The sequence below is a fragment of the Protopterus annectens genome, chromosome 4.part0 (assembly GCF_019279795.1).
Source record: "Protopterus annectens isolate FY-2018-M chromosome 4.part0, PAN1.0, whole genome shotgun sequence".
Taxonomy (NCBI): domain Eukaryota; kingdom Metazoa; phylum Chordata; order Ceratodontiformes; family Protopteridae; genus Protopterus; species Protopterus annectens.
In genome coordinates this window covers 754,750,843-754,769,837 of record NC_056733.1, presented here as the reverse complement: position 1 = coordinate 754,769,837, position 18,995 = coordinate 754,750,843, and the positions used below count along the sequence as shown (strand labels likewise).

Sequence of the window (18,995 nt, the reverse complement as noted above, 5' to 3'; positions counted from 1 at the left end):
GACTCTGCTTTTGAGAGATGCTGGGCTGGGGAAGCACAACACAGATCCTCAGCAGGACTAGAGATTGCAGACAACTGCAAACTGACAAGGTCTCTACACGTTGATGCTCTCTGCCCCAGTGGCACAAAATGGCCATATATACATTTTTGTTTTAAAAACTTCCCCAGGTAATGAGCTCAGTTGGGGGGCATCTGACTTGTGCCAAAGCATCTAGCCTTCCTCAAGTCAACCTGTTCGAATGTTTTACCAGATATGTCAGGCATAAAATTCTGCAGATGCTAAATCTCAAACTTTAAATCAAGTCCAAACAGCTATATTAGTTACAAAGAATATCCATTAACAACTAATTCTCACCAAAACAATACAATGGGCACTCGACTTTTCTGGAATCCCTTGGAGAGCAATGACTGAGTGAGGACAGACTGGAGAGATTTATTTTTTTTTTGCTGCCGAGCAGCATCTCCTCCTCGTACACAACACAAGTCAAGTGTTGCGCTTAAGCAGGGAATACATGTGAACACACTGGAAGTCAGGCCAGATGTCTGGACATCAGTCTTCAAGCTAAGCCAAGTACAAAACCCAATGATATGGAATACTGCTGCAGTGTGGGTCCACTCTGTCTGCCCTTTAATTGGGATATTCTCAAACAGTAGTCTGTTCTGTGCCATCCTCATTCGCTTACCACTGAAAATGCACTGCCTTCTGCGAACAGATGTTAATGCTCTCAACGTCTCAGTGGAAAGGCATTTTAGAAATTATGGACAACACACAGACATATCTCCCCTAGAATAAGCTACAATCAGAATTTGCTCCACTAAAAGTAGTTCACAATACTTATCATTTAAGACATATCTGGGGCAAGATGTCAACAAAAAATACAAAAACAGAAATGCATACTTTCAAAAACAGACTAATTCAATTTTGCAAAAAAAAAAAAAATATGCCAGACAATACAAAACTTCTTGCTAAAGCAGTCAATGACACTTTTTAAATTCTGGAATTAATTGGAATAAATCTTATACATTCAACTGAATCCTGGAAGACCCTTTAGATCTCTTAAATACCAGTCACAAAACAAGACAGTTTATCAACTGACAATGTTCCATGCAATGCCAGCTTTGAACACAAAAGCAGCAATGAGATACTCTGGCCACAAACATTTCTCCAAGTGGCTTTCTAGGTCACTAATCAGACTAAATTTCGCTGAACTACTGAGGTAAGCACATTGCCTGTAGAAAACAGCATCCCCAAACATGCAAAAAAAAAAAAGTGTCTGGCAGCATAAAGGATTAAGGCTATGAGCCATTAGCAAGCCACTTACTGTAGGTACACAGTTTGATTCCCTCAGCCTTCATTTGCCTACTTTTGACTTTGACCAAGTAACTTAACCAGACAGTGGTTTGGGGTAGTCGGGAAACTGGACTAGGCTAATGGCGTTCTACACCACATGCCTAGTAATTTAACTATGAAACCTAAAAACAAAGCACTTATGCTCACACTGTTGACGTGCCAGCATCAGCATGCACATTATACTTCTCTCCACACTGGTCTTGCCATTAAATGTCAAATCCCAACAGAGTCTGGTGTAACAACGCATTAAGATATATTCTTCCTTTACATTTTTGATGAAGTATCACAATACTAAGGATAATGAATACAATTAAATCAATAGTTCCAGCTGCCTTTTTCTGCACTTTTAATTTTTAATCTCCGCCCAGCAAAACAATAGGATAATTATGTCCAAGAAAACAAAAATCCTACAAACTGGAGACCAGAACTATAAGTCCCCATTTGTTCTTTCAAGCCTAGCCATTCTTTCAAAGTACTTGAATGTCCTGTCCCAAAAAAAGCTCTCAATGAGCCAACTCGCATCAACTGCGAACACCCTGCATAATGCTGGTGTAAATACTACTACTCAAAAACAGATTCCCAAAGGCTCCGAGGGCGGGTCTGATGTACATGTGGAAATACATACCACTGTTGGTAACTGCTATTACAAGCCTATTCAATGTACAATTTATATGGCATTATCCCTCCCTCTTCTGCTGTTCTGCACATCTTTTTTTTTTCTGACTGCAAACAATGGTTCTGTTCACGCAGACAATTTAAATTCTATTTTCTTTACAACACAGTACACGTTCAAGACCATGGGAGTGGAATTTTTCTGCAGATCTCCGAGTGAAAAGTTTAGAAAAAAGGACCTGATATCCAAATCCAGTTTTTGCTTTGAAGTCCACTGTAAATAAAAAAGGTATACACAAGAGAACACATGCCCTAAAAGTAAATTTATTTCTCTTCACTTTTCTCAGACTCCTTATTCTCAGAAACTGTGCTCTCTTCCTTTTTCTCTTCCTTCTCCCCTTTGTTCTCTTTCACTGAAAGGGCTTCTAACTTTTCAGTAATTTTCTCAGCATTAATATTTGTACCTAGAAGAAAACAAAATGACAAATGAGTACCGCTATTAAATAATTTGGCAAGTACCAAATCCTTAAATTACTTAAGCATATGAAAAAATAAGCCAAAGCAAGAATGGTAGATACCCCATGACATGGGACTACTATAAAACAATTACTACTCCATGTGAAGGTGGCAAATAGAACACAGACCAGTACAGAAATTGCAAATAAAGATACTGACAGCCACATCAACAAATGTAGGAAATTCCAATGAACACTGGAGTGCAGTGGGCTCCTTTACATCCTTTTGAACTACCACAAACTCTAGCAGATGGGGACCGTCTCACACTTGAAGGATGCCACACTCAAGTGCAGCACCTCCAACACCCATGCTGCCATGCAGCGTCAGTAATGGGAAAAATAATCAAAGCTCTGGTGGAGGAATAGAACCTACAACATCTTCCAGAATCAAAGGCAAGTCTGCTATCTGATAAGCCAGTGGCAGAAGGCACAGATAAATATTAAGAGGCTATAAAATACATTTATTGCCTGTTATCACTTGGTGTAGAAGATAAGGACCATGAGGTGTTGACAAGCTGCTTCCCCTCAGCGTCCTCTCATCTTAAATCTCAGCAACTCAGATAACTAGACAGTGCTCTGGGTTATGTGGGAGATAATGGTAGGCTCCAAGGGTTGCCTGGACTGCATGGTAACTACATATGAACCTATTTGTGTCACGACACAAATGGTCTTAACACTTAGCACATCAAGGGCTATTTACATAAACGTTTAAAAAAAAAGTCAACACTAATAAAATTTTTCTGGTGGTGTTCCACACTTGCAGACTTCAACAGGGACTACGTAAGCTAGACTCTTGCTTACTTTTGGAACAGTTCCTGTTACACTATTTGCACGTGTAAATTTCAATAGCCTCTCTGCAGCTAGACTACCACAGTAGTTTGTTAGCGCAGCCCTGCAGGATGACAATTGGCATGACAAGAAGCAGAGATCATTAAGCTGATCAGACGAAAGAGCTACAAAACCTGAAAATCTCCAGTTATTCTTCCAGAGAACTATCCTACATTAAGCTACCCAAAGAAGTGCATGCTTAACACCAGTGTGGGCAAAACAGAAAATTTCATACACACGCTGGGAGCAGTAATAAGACTAAAAGGCAAGGAAGACAAATGGAAGTGCTCCATCCAACATACAAACCTTAGCTGTTTTCTGTGAGCGCTGCAGACAAACATGAAGCATGCTAATGGTCACCTGGAGTATGAAGAAAGGTCTGGGTCAAAGGACAGGAAGGAGAGCCAGATGGTTAATGAAAACTTGTTCAGCTTGGATAGGACTGAAGTGGGTCTTTAGCTCCTGCCTTTTCTGGCAACTAAGGAAAGTATGCAATAATACATGCCGTTGCTCTGATATTTGAACTCCATCAACCAAGGGAAGAATCCAATTTAAGCTGAACAGAGGCATCTTTGCCTGATAAGCATCCAATTTACGATGAACCTTAAACAGTACACTTTCTAGTGACTTTTCCTAGCAACATTATTCACCTCTGAAAGATTCCTAAACCACAGTAAAAAGTTTGCCTATGGTGGACCAATCACACTGAAGAATGTCAAGCCACAAAAATCAGGTGTCCACTTGTGCAACAATCCTCAGTCTACAGAAACTTCCATATATCAAGTTCACAACAGTGCCTCTGAAGATTGCTTTTTCTCTACTACCTAGGAGTATGGGCTAACAGACAGAGAAAAACATATCCAACTTGAGGCAGCATTTATTGGCCATTGTACTGTGGTTGGTGCCACGGTGTAAGTTTTTTCCCCCTTGTTTTCTGCAGAAACAAAATGACTACCACCACTTGTGTACCAAACCCAGAAATACATCCCCGTTCAGTGGGATGGATAATCATGGGGGTGGGACACTGTCCTGCTCAAAAGTCTAAGGGAACTTCCCCTGAGTAATGATACAAGATGCCCTGCTGGTTAAACCAGACTCATGGGCCAAGTATCACCTCCACAGCAAGCCTGCACAGGAGGCAAGAGCAGCTTCAACCTGCTTCTCAAAGTACCACATCACTGTACTGCTGCCCATTAAGGAAGGAAAAAATCTCTGGCTACCAGGTTTGCTTGACAGCTTTTATGCTCAAGACTATAGCTATTGTTTCCTGGATATATTTTTCTCTTGAGTTCTGCCCTTCAAACCCTTAGCCCCCTCTAGTGAGCCCACCAAGCCATGTCACAGGTGTGACAACTGTGGGGGTCTAGGCCTATTAAAACTCCCAGATCACCAAGGAGATGCAGGAAGTGGGCATGCCAGCACGAATATGGGTATTACTGCAGATTTTTTATGCATCTGTTTTACAGTAGCAAAAATCCCCTCCACTGACTTTGGTCCAGTAACATGGACTTTACTACATGGTACCCTCCTTTTCAGACACTTTCACAGCTCCTGTTCATCCAAGAGTTCAAACAGCAGCTCCTTTTGTAGCAGTACATGAAAAGCTGTGATTTTACATGCTCTGGCAGGGTACGTCTCCTCAACAAGGAATCTCCTTAGGGCTGCACTCTGCATGATACATCCACTTTTACACCTACACTTGATAAGAATGTCTGTTAAGCTCAGAGGAGAGACTGCATGAATCCAACATCTCCCATGGCCTGGTCTTTAATTTGGAATAGAAGGGTCCTCTGGAACTTCAGCATCTAAGTGTGGTGTTCGAAGACTTGAAAGGTCAGGCTGGCAGAAAAGTAAACATACTTCCAACTCTTGTCAATTAATCAATCTTGCCTAGTCATTGAGAATAGGGTTCTTGGATGAAGCCAACATACTCTGCCAGAGTCCATGTTGAATGTGAACACATACTTCCAGGACTTTGGGTTATGGGGATTAAAGGTTTTGGCTCTAGTAAAATACAACCTACTATACCTCATCTACATCACATTCATTCACAGCTTTCAACTTGAAGGCTTTTAACCATACGAGTGTCTACCTCCTCAGAGAGATCCCGTTTGTCTCCATTGTAAATGAGAACCTATGTTCAGCCATTGAATGGAACTTCTATCGAACATGCCCCACCACAGTACTTCAAATCCACCCAGGTGGTGGGGCTTCACACCCCAACTATACCAACTCAGAGACCACACTACAGTGGGGAAAAGGGCAGACAGGGAAGTGGTGACCAACTAGTTACTTCCCACAATGAAATGAATGTTCGCTGAATGGTTGAAGGATAAGGATAGATGCTCAGCTGTTCCATGGAAGCTCCCTCAGATGGCTGAACATAGATCCAGGACAAAGCAACCTCCTTGGCCCCAACATGACAAAGGAGGACAAGAAATCTGGTCCACATAAAATCAGTCCATCTACCACAGAGTCGCAGGATTTCGATTCCCTGCTGCAGCCGGGGGGACACCCTCCTTAGCCCGGAAGGCAAGAAATCTGGTCCACATAAAAAAATCAGTCCATCCACCAGAGAGAGACAGGATTTTGATTCCCTGCTGCAGCCGGGAGGGGTAAACTATCTGCTTTTCCTTTTTAAGGTTGGGACTCAAAGGCAAGATATCAGACAGTTAACAGACCATTGTTTTAATGCCTTGGCTCCGATTTTGGAAGCAATAGTCACATTAGGAGTCAGCTGCAGGCAGATACCATGCTAATGCCCAAAAAAGGCAATTTCATCATATCACAAAAATTGCATCAAATCCATAGAGAGAGAGGTGACCAGACAAACCAGCTTAAGGGTTTTGGCTCTGGAGGAAAACACAGGAAGGGAATAACCACACATCTCAGGTCAAGAAGTGCCAAGGCTGAAAGCTGTAAAAGCACCTCAAACCAGACACCCACAAGCCTAAAATATTTTGGTTGTCATGGTACCATTGCTCATGGACATTTAGCATTTTCAATTAGGGCATCCTGCAATGACTTTACTGAAAGGATAAGAAGCAGCATTTGCTGTTTCCAACAACCCTGACGAGATTTTGATCTCCACTCAAGTCTTCTGGTTAAAATCTACCACAATGAGGTCAAGAGGAGAAATTGTGCTTCCTCCACTAAGCAAAAACAAGCAATTAATGCAAATGTCATCAGGGATTTGCTTTCTACAATATATGCACTTAAAACTCAAACAGACATACAACCTTTATGCCCAACAACCTCTTCTAAAAGACAAAAAAAGGGAACTTAAAACAAAAAAGTGGGATACTTAGTCCTCAAGACAGTCAGGCTGAACTGGAAAGACACTTTGCATTCACACTGCAGTGACTAGTAGTTTATCGCAGTAAGGACAAACTAGTAATGGAGCAGGTGGACATCTCGTATCACAAGTATGCAGAGGTCCATGTGGAAAGCAAACCCTGGAAAGGGGAGGTTCAAGACCGAAGACTACTGCACAATGGGTTCAGGTGCCTAGGCAGTGAGACATTTCCCTGTGGTACATTTGGCTGGGGACACATGGCTGAAGTGACATTCAGCTGCAGACAGGTATGGCTGTTTGCAAATTTCCTGTGGGTAAAGAAGCACACAGTCACTCACAGCTTTAATAACCAAATGCATGGCAGCAGCAAAAGAGTGCTGTGCTCGGTGTACAGTACATACTTATGCAACTACAACATGTAGAAGTGTGCTACAGCATAGAGGAAATCTTGCAGGCTACTGTAGTCACATTTATGCTTCAGTATGTGTTTTAGGTAATGTTCCCTAGATACTCAAGGGGGTAGTGGTCCACACACAGATTATAAAGGCACTACCCATTGTGCACTGCAGTTTTACTGCCAGTGACATGCCCTCTGATCAGCCTGCTGATGCCTGCCATTATTGCCTGCCGTTTCATGTTCCCTTGGGGACCATGGACATGTTTTTTCCCCTGTGTATTTGGTTACTGAAGTTGTGGGTAAGGCAACACATTCTTCTTTGTCCACAGGGAATTTGAAAACAGCCATACTTCTCTGCAGCTGAAGGTCACTTTAGCCGTGTGTCCCCAGTCAAATGTACCACAGGGAAATGTCTCGTTGCCTAGGTGCCTGAACCCACTGCACAATATGTATATAAAAAAGTGAAGGTCTTCCTAGGTTTGTAAAGTTCTAACTTTGCTTCACAGTGGAAAAACTCAGACTTCTGAAGTAACACAAGAGTTCACTTGCACGTTTTTGTACCTCTTCTTTCATGGACAGTACCCGAATTAGGTGATCAGCCAGGTATAAGATATGCAGTCACTTGGTACTTAGGAGGGTGAGCAATGTTGCTACAATTTGATCACAAAAAGAAAAGCAAGACAACCCAAAAGTGCTCCTGCTCTACCTTCCACCTGCTGACATGGACATATAGGTACACACTCCCAACGTCCACTGAAACCGTGCCTCTGCCAGTAGTAGTGAACTAACAGCCTGGCGGGGTGGTCATTCTGAACGTCTCCACTACTTTCAAGCATTTTTGAAGTTTTGACATCTAATACTGGCCTCCAAGAACAGCCCTTCTTTGATACTAGGAAGCAGCTGAAATAGAACCCATTTTCTTTGCCCTCTACACATGGTCTCTCTTGCTCCACCCAGCAAAAGAAAGGATAGGCAAAGAAAGGAATTGTCCAACCCACAATTAGGGTAAAGGATCCACCAACTCAGGACATCTCAAAAGTGAGACAGAACGGAGGTGGGGTTTTCGAAGCAGAATTAGTAGTGTTCTTGAGGGGCTTGAAAAACTGAAGATGGAATACTCCCAGTTTACAGCACAGCATCTTGTAAACATTCTGTGCAAGCAGCATTGCAGATCCTAAAAGGAGGGCATTAAAAACTCATAGGAGAAAGTACACACGCAGCAGATGAGCTAAGAATTTCACTGTAAAGGAGATCTTATTAAGCAAAAGTGCAGTTGTGTACACATTATAAATGTAGATGTTGGAGTGTATTCACTGTTTTCAGTCATCACATTTGGGTCATCTGCTTGCAGTAGCCCTCAGTCGGCCTGATTAACAAAGTCTTGGGTCCTGCATTGGTTGCTGTCCCTTCTGCTGTGACATCAGGACGTTAGGAGTATAAAACATTCAGCCGACACCATTACATCAGTTTTTCTTGCCCCAGACATCAAGTGGCCCCTAATGGGAAGCAATTAAATCTATAAATATACAAGGTTACACCTCCAACAAAAAAGCAAATACACCAAAAAGCTTTTGAGCATAGTAAAAGGAGAGTAGAGGTATAGCCAAAAAAGTTAAGGGGGCTGGAGAGAGGGTAACCAGGACTGCAACAGTGAGTACACTCGTGTACACAACTGTACTATGTTCTTCATGTTTCACTGTTGCAGTCATCACATTGAAGTGGATTCCCAAAGCTAAGGATAGGAGGAGGAATTTAGATAGCATTAGGACCAGCTATAAAGGCCCTGCAAGACTGCAGTGGCAAAGCCAGCTTTGGATTTGGAGAAAATTGGCAGACTAACACTTGGTGAAACTATGTACAGAACTCCAGGTAGCAGCTTCTAGGACGTCCCTGGTAGGGACGCTTCTGAAAAAGGCTGTAGAGGTAGATGCAGCCCTGGTTGAGTGGGGTCTGATCCCCTGTGGGATAGGTTTTCCATGGTATCTGTAACAGAAAAGAAGGCAATGACCTAATGGCCTTCCCCACTGCAGCACATGCCACCAGCAGTTCAGATTTCCTTTGAGGTTTAGTCCTGACCAAGTAGAATTTAAGTTGTCTGTGCACATCCAAGGAGTGCAGAATCCATTCCCCTTTGTTCTGTGGATAAGGAAAGAAGGTTGGCAAATGAATGGACTGATTAAGGGCCACACTGGATATAACCTTTGGCATGGAGGGATTGATCCTGAGGGACACCATGTCCACATCAAAGATGATGAAAGGCTCCACTGCCATAAGGGCCTGCAATTCAGACACCCTTCTTGCTGAAGTTATTGCCAACAGGAAAGCTGTTTTCCAAGAAAGGAATTTTAAGTCTGCAGTAGCAACTGGCTCGAAAAGAGGAAGAGTGAGTTTCTCAAATACTAAGTTAAGGTCCCAGGCTGGAGTTGGAGCTCTCCTTGCTCGCCATAAATTTTTGGCCACTATGAGGAACTGCCTGAGCAGTGGATGAGAGATGAAAGGAGATTCTGTGTTATAATGAGCTGAAATGGCTGAGGTGTGAATTTTGATGGAGAAAGACGGGCCCTTGTGAAGCATCTCAGTTAAGTATTGTAAAATCTGAAGTAAATTGGGCACTGCTGTGCTCATCCCTTGAGACTGGTTCCAGGAACAGAATCTTTTCCATTTTTCAGCATATGATTTTCTAGTACTAGGCCTCCCTGCCTCTAAAATGATATCCAACACTGGTTTACTGAGGGATGGTAAAGGAGAGATTAGATAATTAGCTAGGCTGCTAGGTTCAGTGTTTGAAGCTGAGGGTACATAATCTAGTTCTCCTGCTGAGACAATAGTGTAGGAGTCTGAGGCAGGTGCCATGGGGTCAACAGTGACAATGCGCAAGAGGGGGTACCAGCGTTGGCGTGGCCAGTCTGGTGCAATCAGAATCATCCTTGGTTTGTCTTGTTTGATATGTAGTAGTACTTTGGAGAGCAGAGGAGTAAAGGCATAAACATAAGCTGAAGGACAGAGCATCCACTTTCCAAGCTTGTCTGTGGGCAGTCCTTTTGCAAAATTTGTCCAATTGACAGTTCTGGGCGGAGGCTATATCTGGGCTCCTCCATTTGCTTGTCAACATGTTGAAAATCCTTGGCTCCAGTTTCCACTTGTGTAGGTCCATGAGGGTTCTGCTTTAGTCTGCCAGTGTATTTAGTTTTTCTGGCAGGAATTGAGCTTGTAGATGCTCTTGGTAGCTCAGGGCTGTGTTGCACAATGCCATGACTAGTCTCCAGAGGGATTAAGAATGTGTACCCCCCTGCTTGTTTATGTACCACATAACAGTGGTGTCAGTCTTTACCATTAACTGTCCCGGAAGAATATGGTCCTTGAAGGCGGTCGGAGCATTCTGTACAGCTAAAATAAGAAGTTATGTACCTACCATAACGTTCCATGTTAGTTGTCTTCTCTCGCCTTCTTTCTTGCTTGATGGGTTCGGAGCCGATCCCTCGGCTCCGACTCGGCACTTGCTAAGCTCGAGAGTTTCTTCTACCAGCTCGAGGCAGCCCCATATCCCATGATGCAAGGCGGTAAGTACCCAGATCTCGTTTGTTAACAAAGGGCAATAGCACCAAGCATACAATACTTCCCAAAGGAAGAAGAAACTTACAGATGTAAAAAGGACCAGGTCTGAATGGTCTTTAGCATAATAGTTTCTTATACAAGGTCTGTCCAGGCCAGGGGAAGGAGGGAGGGTCGAAGAAAGAAGGAAGAGAAGACAACTAACATGGAACGTTATGGTAGGTACATAACTTAATGTTAAGTTGTCAATCTCGCCTTCATTCTTGCTTGATGGGACCAAGGCCCTAGCACCTCTATCCTGGGTGGCTCAATGGAACAAACTCTTGAGGACTGTAGAGCCAAAACTGGCTCTGTCCCTGGAGGCCAAGTCCAATTTGTAATGGGAAACAAAAGTGTGAGGAGTGGCCCAAGTGGCCGCTACACAAATAGTGTCCAAAGGCAGTCTAGCTTGAAAAGCTGTAGAAGTAGCTAAACTCCTAGTTGAATGTGCTTTAGGTTTTGAGCACAGCTGTTTTCCCCTGATCGTATAAATTTCAGTGATGACCAAGAAAGCCATCTGGACAAAGTCACTTTAGAAACAGGAAGGCCTTTTTATTATCCGTGATAGGAAACAAAAAGTTGATCAGATTTTCTAAATTTTTTTGTTCTGTCCAAATAATATCTAAGCTGACAGTGGACGTCAAGATAATGTAGCTTTTATTCAGCTCTATCTGAATAGTTAGGAAAAAATACAGGGAGATCAATGGATTGATTCAGATTGTTCTTTGAAGCGATCTTAGGTAAAAAGGATGGATTAGTTCTCAAAGATACTCTGTCTTTGTGAAAAATCAAATAGGTCGAACGAAGAGCATGAAGTTCAGACACCCTCCTGGCAGATGTAATAGCCACTAGGAATAAAGTTTTCCAAGAAAGATATTTCAGGGAACAAGAAACAGCTGGCTCGAAGGGGGGAAGAATCAAGGATGTCAGCACTAAATTTAGATCCCACTGAGGAGGAGGATTCCTGATTGGAGGCTTTAGTAGGAAAATTCCTTTCAAGAAGGCCCTGCAGAGCCTATGGGACATAATATTATGATCTGCTATCCCGACATGAAAATTAGAAATAGCAGCCAACTGAACTCTGACTGTGGAAGAAGAGGAGCCTGCATGAAAAATCTCTGCTAAGAAGTCCAGAACTGCCTGAACAGGGGCAGTAAAAGGATCAATATTTTGGGCCTTAGCCCAATAAGAGAAACGTTTCCATTTGCTTGTGTAAATCCTCCTGGTAGAGGATTTTAGTGAAGCTACTATGATGTCTCTAACTGGGTTAGAGATCAAAGGAAGCCTGGCTAAGGAAGGAAGTGGAGCAACCATGCTGTGAGGTTGAGAGAAGGGATTGACCGGTGCAGCTGACCGGACTGGTGAATCAGTAGATCTGGCACTGGGTCCAGATGCCACGGCTGCACCAAAAGGTGATGGAGGAACGGGAACCAAACTTGTCGAGGCCAGTAAGGGGCAATGAGAATCAATTTGGCTCTCAAAACGGTAGCTTTCTGGATCACCTGAGGGATCAGAGGAAATGGAGGAAAGGCATAAAGAAGTCCCTGGGGCCAATCCTGGGTCAGAGCGTCTCTGGGGGGATGGCCTGATAGAGGGAAGAGGCTGAAGAAGTCTGGACATTTGCTGTTTTGGGAGTAGCAAAAGATCGCAACATGGACGACCCCATTCCAGAAAAATCTCTTCCGCTATAGATTGCTTGAGAGACCACTGTGAGGCATGAGAATAGCTCTGCTCAATCTGTCCGCTATAATGTTGGTTTTCCCAGGGATATGCGTTGCTACCAGAAACCGATGAGAGGAGATCGCCCATTGCCATAGTCTGAGCGCCGACACAAGGGGTAGGACTTGGTTCCGCCCTGTTTGTTGATATACCAAACTACAGACATGTTGTCTGTGTGGACTGCAATTGTCCCTACGGGAAGAAAGTCGTTGAGGGCTTGCAACGTTAAAAGCACTGCTCTCATCTCCAGGACATTTATGTGCAGATGGTACTCGAGCGGTTGCCACGTCCCATGAACCATCCTGCCCTGATAATGACCCCCACCCGATCAGGAGGCATCCGTGGTGACAGTGGCTATCGGGGACGGAGGTACAAAGCACCTGCCTTGGTGAACCTGAGGCGATGTGATCCACCAAGCAAGATGTTCTTTGCATGTTTGTGTCACCAGAATCTGGTGACGCATTGGGAGTTGCTGGTATGACCACTGTGTGAACAGCATCCACTGAAGGAGGCGCATGTAGAATCGTGCCAGGAGAAGAAGAGTAATGGCCGCAGCCATGAGACCTAATACCTTTAGAACCATTCTGGCCTGTACTTTCTTGCTGGCCAGAATGATCCTGACATGAGTCTGAATATCTGAAACTCTTTGTTCTGTAAGGGTAGCTGACATCCGAACAGTGTTTAAGTTTGCCTATGAAGGTAATAGACTGGCAGGCGATAAGGATGACTTTTGAAGTTGATTGAGATGCCTAAATGAGAACAAAGGTCTATTGTGTAATCCCTGGCTTGCATAAGCTGATGCCTGGTGGTGGCTGACAGGAGCCAGTCGTCGAGATACGGAAACACCTGGAATCCTTGACGTCTCAGGTGAGCCGTGACCACTGCCATGCATTTGGTGAACACTCTGGGGCTGTAGTGAGACCAAAGGGCAGGGCTCTGAACTGGAAGTGACTGGACCCCAGCCAGCGGAGAAATCTCCTGGAGCGTCTGTGAATTTTGATGTGATAGTACGCATCCTGAAGATCTATTGAGCACATCCAGTTGTCCTTCTGTAAGAAGGGCAGAATTGACTGAAGAGTGACCATTCGGAATCTTGTCTTCCTGACAGACTTGTTGAGTCTGCTGAGATCCAATATTGGTCTCCAGTCTCCGTCTTTTGGGGACCAAAAGAACCTTGAGTAGATTCTGGGCTCTGAATGGTCTATTGTAACTGGCTGAATGGCTCTTTTTTGCAGTAGTTTTGCAATTTCTAACTCTGCAATCTCCCTTAGACCGGGTGGTACATCTGGAAGGGAACTTGAGGGAAGGACTTTCCTCGAAAGGAATTATGTAACCCTTGGATATGATCGACTGTACCCATCTGTCTTGAGTGAGGGAATGCCAGGCTTCTGGGTACAGTGATAATCTTCCCAGACTGCCTCCAAGGAGGGACAGCGGGCAACACCTCAGGGATGCTGAAAGGGCTTATCAGAGAGAGGCTCCCTGTTTCCCTGGTTCTTCGGACCCTCTGCCTCTAGGGTAAACTGACCACGTGAATCCGGCGTGACTCCTTGGGATTTACGGAACCACATCTTCCCACCCTTCTGTCCTTTGGGATAAGGCCTAGAAGGGGTGGAAAAACGGACTCCAACAGCAGAAAGAGTCTTGCCGTCCTGCTCACACCTGGTCAAGGTTTCCTTCACCTGAGGGCCAAACAAAGCTGACCCATCAAAGGGAGAATTTGTGAAGGGCCTTAAAGGGATCCAAAATCACATAGCCGCATCCAGGCTTGGCGTCTAGGAGCCACACCTGTGCCTGCAGCTCTACTCGCTCCATCCGCAGCATAAGATATTAGCCGCATGGAGGAGTTAGCAATGGAATTGAGGGTTCCTAGCTGCAAGCAATCTTTCTTGAGCCCCTGCAGCTGTAGGATCCTGAACTACTTCTCCCAGCTCCTTCAGGATATCTCTGGAGTCTGGTGAAGTGACAAAGATAATTCAGCGACATAGCAAAGGTCGCTGAGGAAAACATCCGCTTGCAGTACCTATCCATGGTCCTAGAGTCCTTATTAGGAGGATGGGCGGCACGGAAGGATCTGCAAGTTCCTTTTGGTGGCCGCAGCCACCACCATGGCATCAGCGGGACACCCTTGGTAAGGAATTGTTTGTCACTCGGGCAGTGATAAATTTTGAAGGCCTCCTAGGGACTGGCTCTACAGAGTCAGGAGCTGCCCATGCTTTGCAATAACCTGCATAAGGGGTCGAAGGCGGAGACACCCAGGAGGTGGAGGGCCGAGATCCAAACGCCTCTAGGTATACTGACTCATCCTCAGAGGGATTGTTGGTGGGCCAGTTTCCCTCTGTTTCAGAAGTTCTAGGATGTCTGAGAAGGAGACATCCTCAGAGAGGGATCTAGGGATCCCTCTGACTCATCAAAGTCAGTATCCGAAGTGACCGACTCGGGGAGTCTACATGCTTCCTCTTACAAGTCCTCTTCCTAGGAGGATCTCCCGAAACATCAGGAGAATCCTCGGAAGAGAAATTCCCAATGGGGAAACCTGAGGCGGAGGATCTCTGGGTCCTGTAGCAAGAGAAGTGGCAGAGATGTCAACAGGTACTATAGAGGGAGGAGCCACGGGAACAGACTGCTGACTGATACCAGTGGCCAGTACACTCTTCATCACCTCGAATGCTCCCCTCCCAGGCAGGTCGAGAGAACCCGCTCCAAGAGCTAGGAACTCCGGGACCACGAAGGGAAGTCTCGAGGCAGATGTCGGGCCGAGCTCACCAAGGCCGAGGCTCCAAGGGAAGAGCGGGCTCGGACAAGGGTCCGATGCCACTCACCCTCGGAGGAAACCATGGAAGCCCGACCACGAATCCCTCTAAGGAAGAGGAGATAAGAGTAGAGGCTGAAGGAACAGAAGGGGTATCCGTCCTCCAGCCGTAGCAGTAACCATGCCCGAAGACTCCAACTCCAAACTCTGGGGTAGAGTTGAAGGAGGAACTGTAACGGGGTGTGGACCAACAGTCGTCTGCTGAGACGGACTGTGTAACATTTGGGCCAGTACCTGTGACTTGAGTAATCTACTGACCACTCTAGGTCATGATCTGACAACCTGGATGACCTTGAAGATCGGCTCCGATGGCTCCTTTCCGATAGACGCGGCGAGCCGACAGTATCGGCTCCAAGGAAGGAGACCTCGACCTCTTCCTGGAATGAGCCATCGGGCCGACATTATAGATCCTGTCGGAGCCGACTTCACCGGAGCGACAGGAAGCCGATATCGGCTCCAGCGGAGCCGATACAGCCACCAAAGTAACGGTGTCGGAGCAGACACCGATGCCTGTGCCACATGGGTGTCGGAACCGATCGGCGCCGACATCGAAGTGGACAAAATAGGTTCGGCACCGATAGCCATCGGTGCCGACGCTTTGACAGCCAGAATCGGCTCCAGCGGAGCGATCTCGACTCAGTACGAAGTGGGCGAGGCCGCAGGCTTAGAAACAGAAGCCTGGGCCTTGGAAACTTTGCTGGTTTTGATGGAGCCGACTTAGCGGAGAGCCCTCCGGCTTAAGAAACCCCAAGAACCAGTTTATTATATCTCTACTGCAGGACTCTCTGGCTGAAGGAGTGACAAATAGCACAGGAGTCCTGCAGGTGAAGAGGGCCCAGACAATACAGGCAAGAAGTGTGACCGTCTGTCAGAGACATCTTCTGACAGCACGAGTCACACTTCTTAAAACCTGAGACCCTCTCCTTTGACATGGTGCCGAAAAAAACACACACACACACACCAGTCAAAATTAAGTTAAATAAAATACCAAAAGGTATTCTACAAAACCAATACACACACCCTAACAGGGGGGGATGGGATAGGGTTTAAGATACACTAACAAAAATAAAGGAGACAGGGAATTTCTGTCAGAAAGGGAATAATATAAATTTAAAACTATCAATACAAAGTTTTTTGACTAAAAGGGGCTTAAAACTCACAAAAGTGAACAACTCACCAGGAGCTGGTAAAAAGAAGACCTCCTAAGCGAAGCAAGCGAGATCTGGGTACTTACCGCCTTGCATCATGGGATATGGGGCTGCCTCGAGCTGGTAGAAGAAACTCTCGAGCTTAGCAAGTGCGAGTGCAGAGGATCGGCTCCGAACCCATCAAGCAAGAATGAAGGCGAGATTGACAACTTAACATTGTCTTTTTGCTTGATATGCAGGCGCATTTGACTTGGGTCCCATTTGCCGGGAATGCACTTCCTTGTCAGGTGAGCCCCCCACCCCCACCCATGCATAGTCTGATGAGTCTGTTAGGGTTTGGGCAGCAGGGGGTAGTGTGAATGGTAGCCCCTTGTTCTGGTGGCAGGCGTCTGCCCACCAAATGAACTCTAGGCATAGGCAAGGCATGATAGGAATCATTGCTTCTAGATCCTGAGAATGTGGACACCATAGGCTTTATAGATACCATTGTAGTTTCCTCATATGCAGTCTTTAAGGAATTAGAAGAATGCAGGAGGCCATGAACCCCAAGGCTTGTATTGCAGATAGCAGGGTTTTTGTGGTCACTTGTTTGAAGTAGGTTGTCAAATGAATGTTTCTCTGGTGTGAGGAAAGGCATCTGGGAAGTTGGATTCAAGCTTGCTTCCAAGAATATAATTTACTGACAGGGTACCAGGTGTGATTTCTTTTCGTTTATGGTGTACCTCAGACAAGTTAAAACCCTTTGTACACAGGCCAGATTCAAAAGTAGGTCCTGGCTTTCTGCCTGAATTAAACTGCCCAGGTTTGGTTATATTTGAATATTTCTTTGCCTGTAAAATGCAATGATTGGAGCAAGGCACTTTGGCTTATCTACTGCGCCCAGGGTATTCGCAAAGGGCAGTGCAGAGAACTGATGGTGCATGTAGCCTGCTTTGAAGCATAGCTATCTTCTGCAAGAGCCCCTGATTGGGATGTGCAGGTATGCGCTTCCTTTAAATCTAGTGTTACCAGCAAGCCATCTTTGCCTAGCATATGGAGTAACTGGTGAAGAGTCAGCATCCTGGATTTTGGAATAACCAGGAAGGTGTTTAGAGTAGACAGGTCCAGGATAGGACATAATGAATGGTCTTATCTGGGTACCAGGAAAAGTCTCTAGTAGAAACCTTGTCCCTTCCTCTTCTGGTACCAATTGAATAGCTCCCATGCTTGAGAGAAAGTACTTGTTTATGGGCCTCTGCCCACTGATATGGGGGCAAGTCTGGCCATCAGTTTGGGATTGGTAACGTGTGGAAATGAAATCTGTATCCCTGGGAAACTATTTAAAACCCATTTGTCCTGGGTTATAAGTTGCCAGTTTCTTACATGAAGTGCCAGTTTTCCCCCCAAAGGGGCGCCTGAAAGGTAAGTGCTTGGTAAGTGTAGAGGGAAGTCATTGAGACTGCTTACCGTAGAGGGAGGTGCCTTGTTTACAGATTTGGAGGAGGCGGAACCCCATTGTTTTGTTCTAAAAGTCCCTTGTGGCAGAAACCTGGAGCCTTTTGAATGTCTGGGTTTGACCGGAGTGGCTCTGGAAGGAACTGGAATAAAAACAGTTCTTAGTAGGCCATTGCCTACTAAATCTTGGAGGTTGCACTTGTAAGAAATCTTTCACGGTCTGCACAGATTTAGTGTTATCTTACATCTTTTTTAAAACTTCTTCAGCATATTTACCGAAGAGACGGTTCTGTTGTAAAGGAGCATTCAACAATTTTGCTTTAACATGATCAGGCAGAGTTTGCTCTTTGAGCAAAGCATACCTTTTTAGCACAGAGCCAGTTACAGCAGCCCTGCAAGAGGCCTCCAAAGAATCAAAACTATATTGCAAAGTAGGTTTTCCAACTTGTTCAACTGAATGCAACAAATCCTGTAATTCTTTATTTTCCACACAGTCAGAAATCATCATTTTCTGTTTAAGCAGTCCCAGGATATGCTGCTGGTATTTAAGCATATGAAATTGACAGTTAAGCCCTGATTGCCAAGGTTGCAGAAGTGTAAACCCTCTTACCCCATCTATCCAGCGCTCTGGAATCTCTATCAGAAGGGGTAGGATTTTGGCAGTAGAGGCCTTAATGCCCTTGGGACCCTGAGAAATAGTCTCAGGATCTGCAATAGGATTTTTGAAAAGGAATTTGTGGCAGTCAGGAATCCTGTAGTATCAGTCAGGCTTACAAGGAGCCGGAGGCAGAGAATCAGGAGCCATACTAGAGTCTGTAAGAACAGCAACAACGTCTAGGACAGGAGGTATAGCCAAAGGCCTATGCTGAGAAAGAAAATCCTCAAGTCTCTCTTTAGATTGAGAAATCCTGACTTTCCCAGTGGAAAATGTTCCAGTAAGGTATGTAAAGTTTCCCCAAAAGAAAAATCCTCAGAGGGAGAAGCAGAAGGAATGGAATCTTTTGCATCAGAGTCCTCATAAGTAGGTATAGACAAATCCTGTTCATTAGAAGAGTCAGAAAAAATAGAATCCAGTTCAGAAGATTCATAATCAATGTCTTGCCTAGGCCTCTTAGGAAGGGGGGGGGGGGGTGTTGGCCACCCCTGATCAGAGTAATTAAATTTTCAGCCATTTTGATAATTTGTTTTTAGGAATAGGGGCCTGCACATGTGGGCCAGGCATCATTTTTTTTTATAGACATAGATTTTGGCGGCAATCTAATATACAAATATGTAGGCCTGAAAAAGTACAGTT

General features: G+C 44.9%; 1 protein-coding gene across 1 annotated transcript in view; it reads right to left on the bottom strand.

Moving 5' to 3' along the window:
- Positions 1-1,672: 1,672 nt before the first annotated feature.
- RANBP1 (RAN binding protein 1) overlaps positions 1,673-18,995 on the bottom strand; it is a 304,446-nt gene continuing 287,123 nt past the window's right edge. The window contains exons 6-7 of the mRNA XM_044069784.1: positions 3,279-3,369; positions 1,673-2,487 (exon numbers count right to left, since the gene is read on the bottom strand). Of these exons, the coding sequence (XP_043925719.1) occupies positions 2,287-2,487; positions 3,279-3,369 (292 nt within the window). The 3' untranslated portion in view covers positions 1,673-2,286. The remainder of the gene's footprint in view (positions 2,488-3,278; positions 3,370-18,995) is intronic.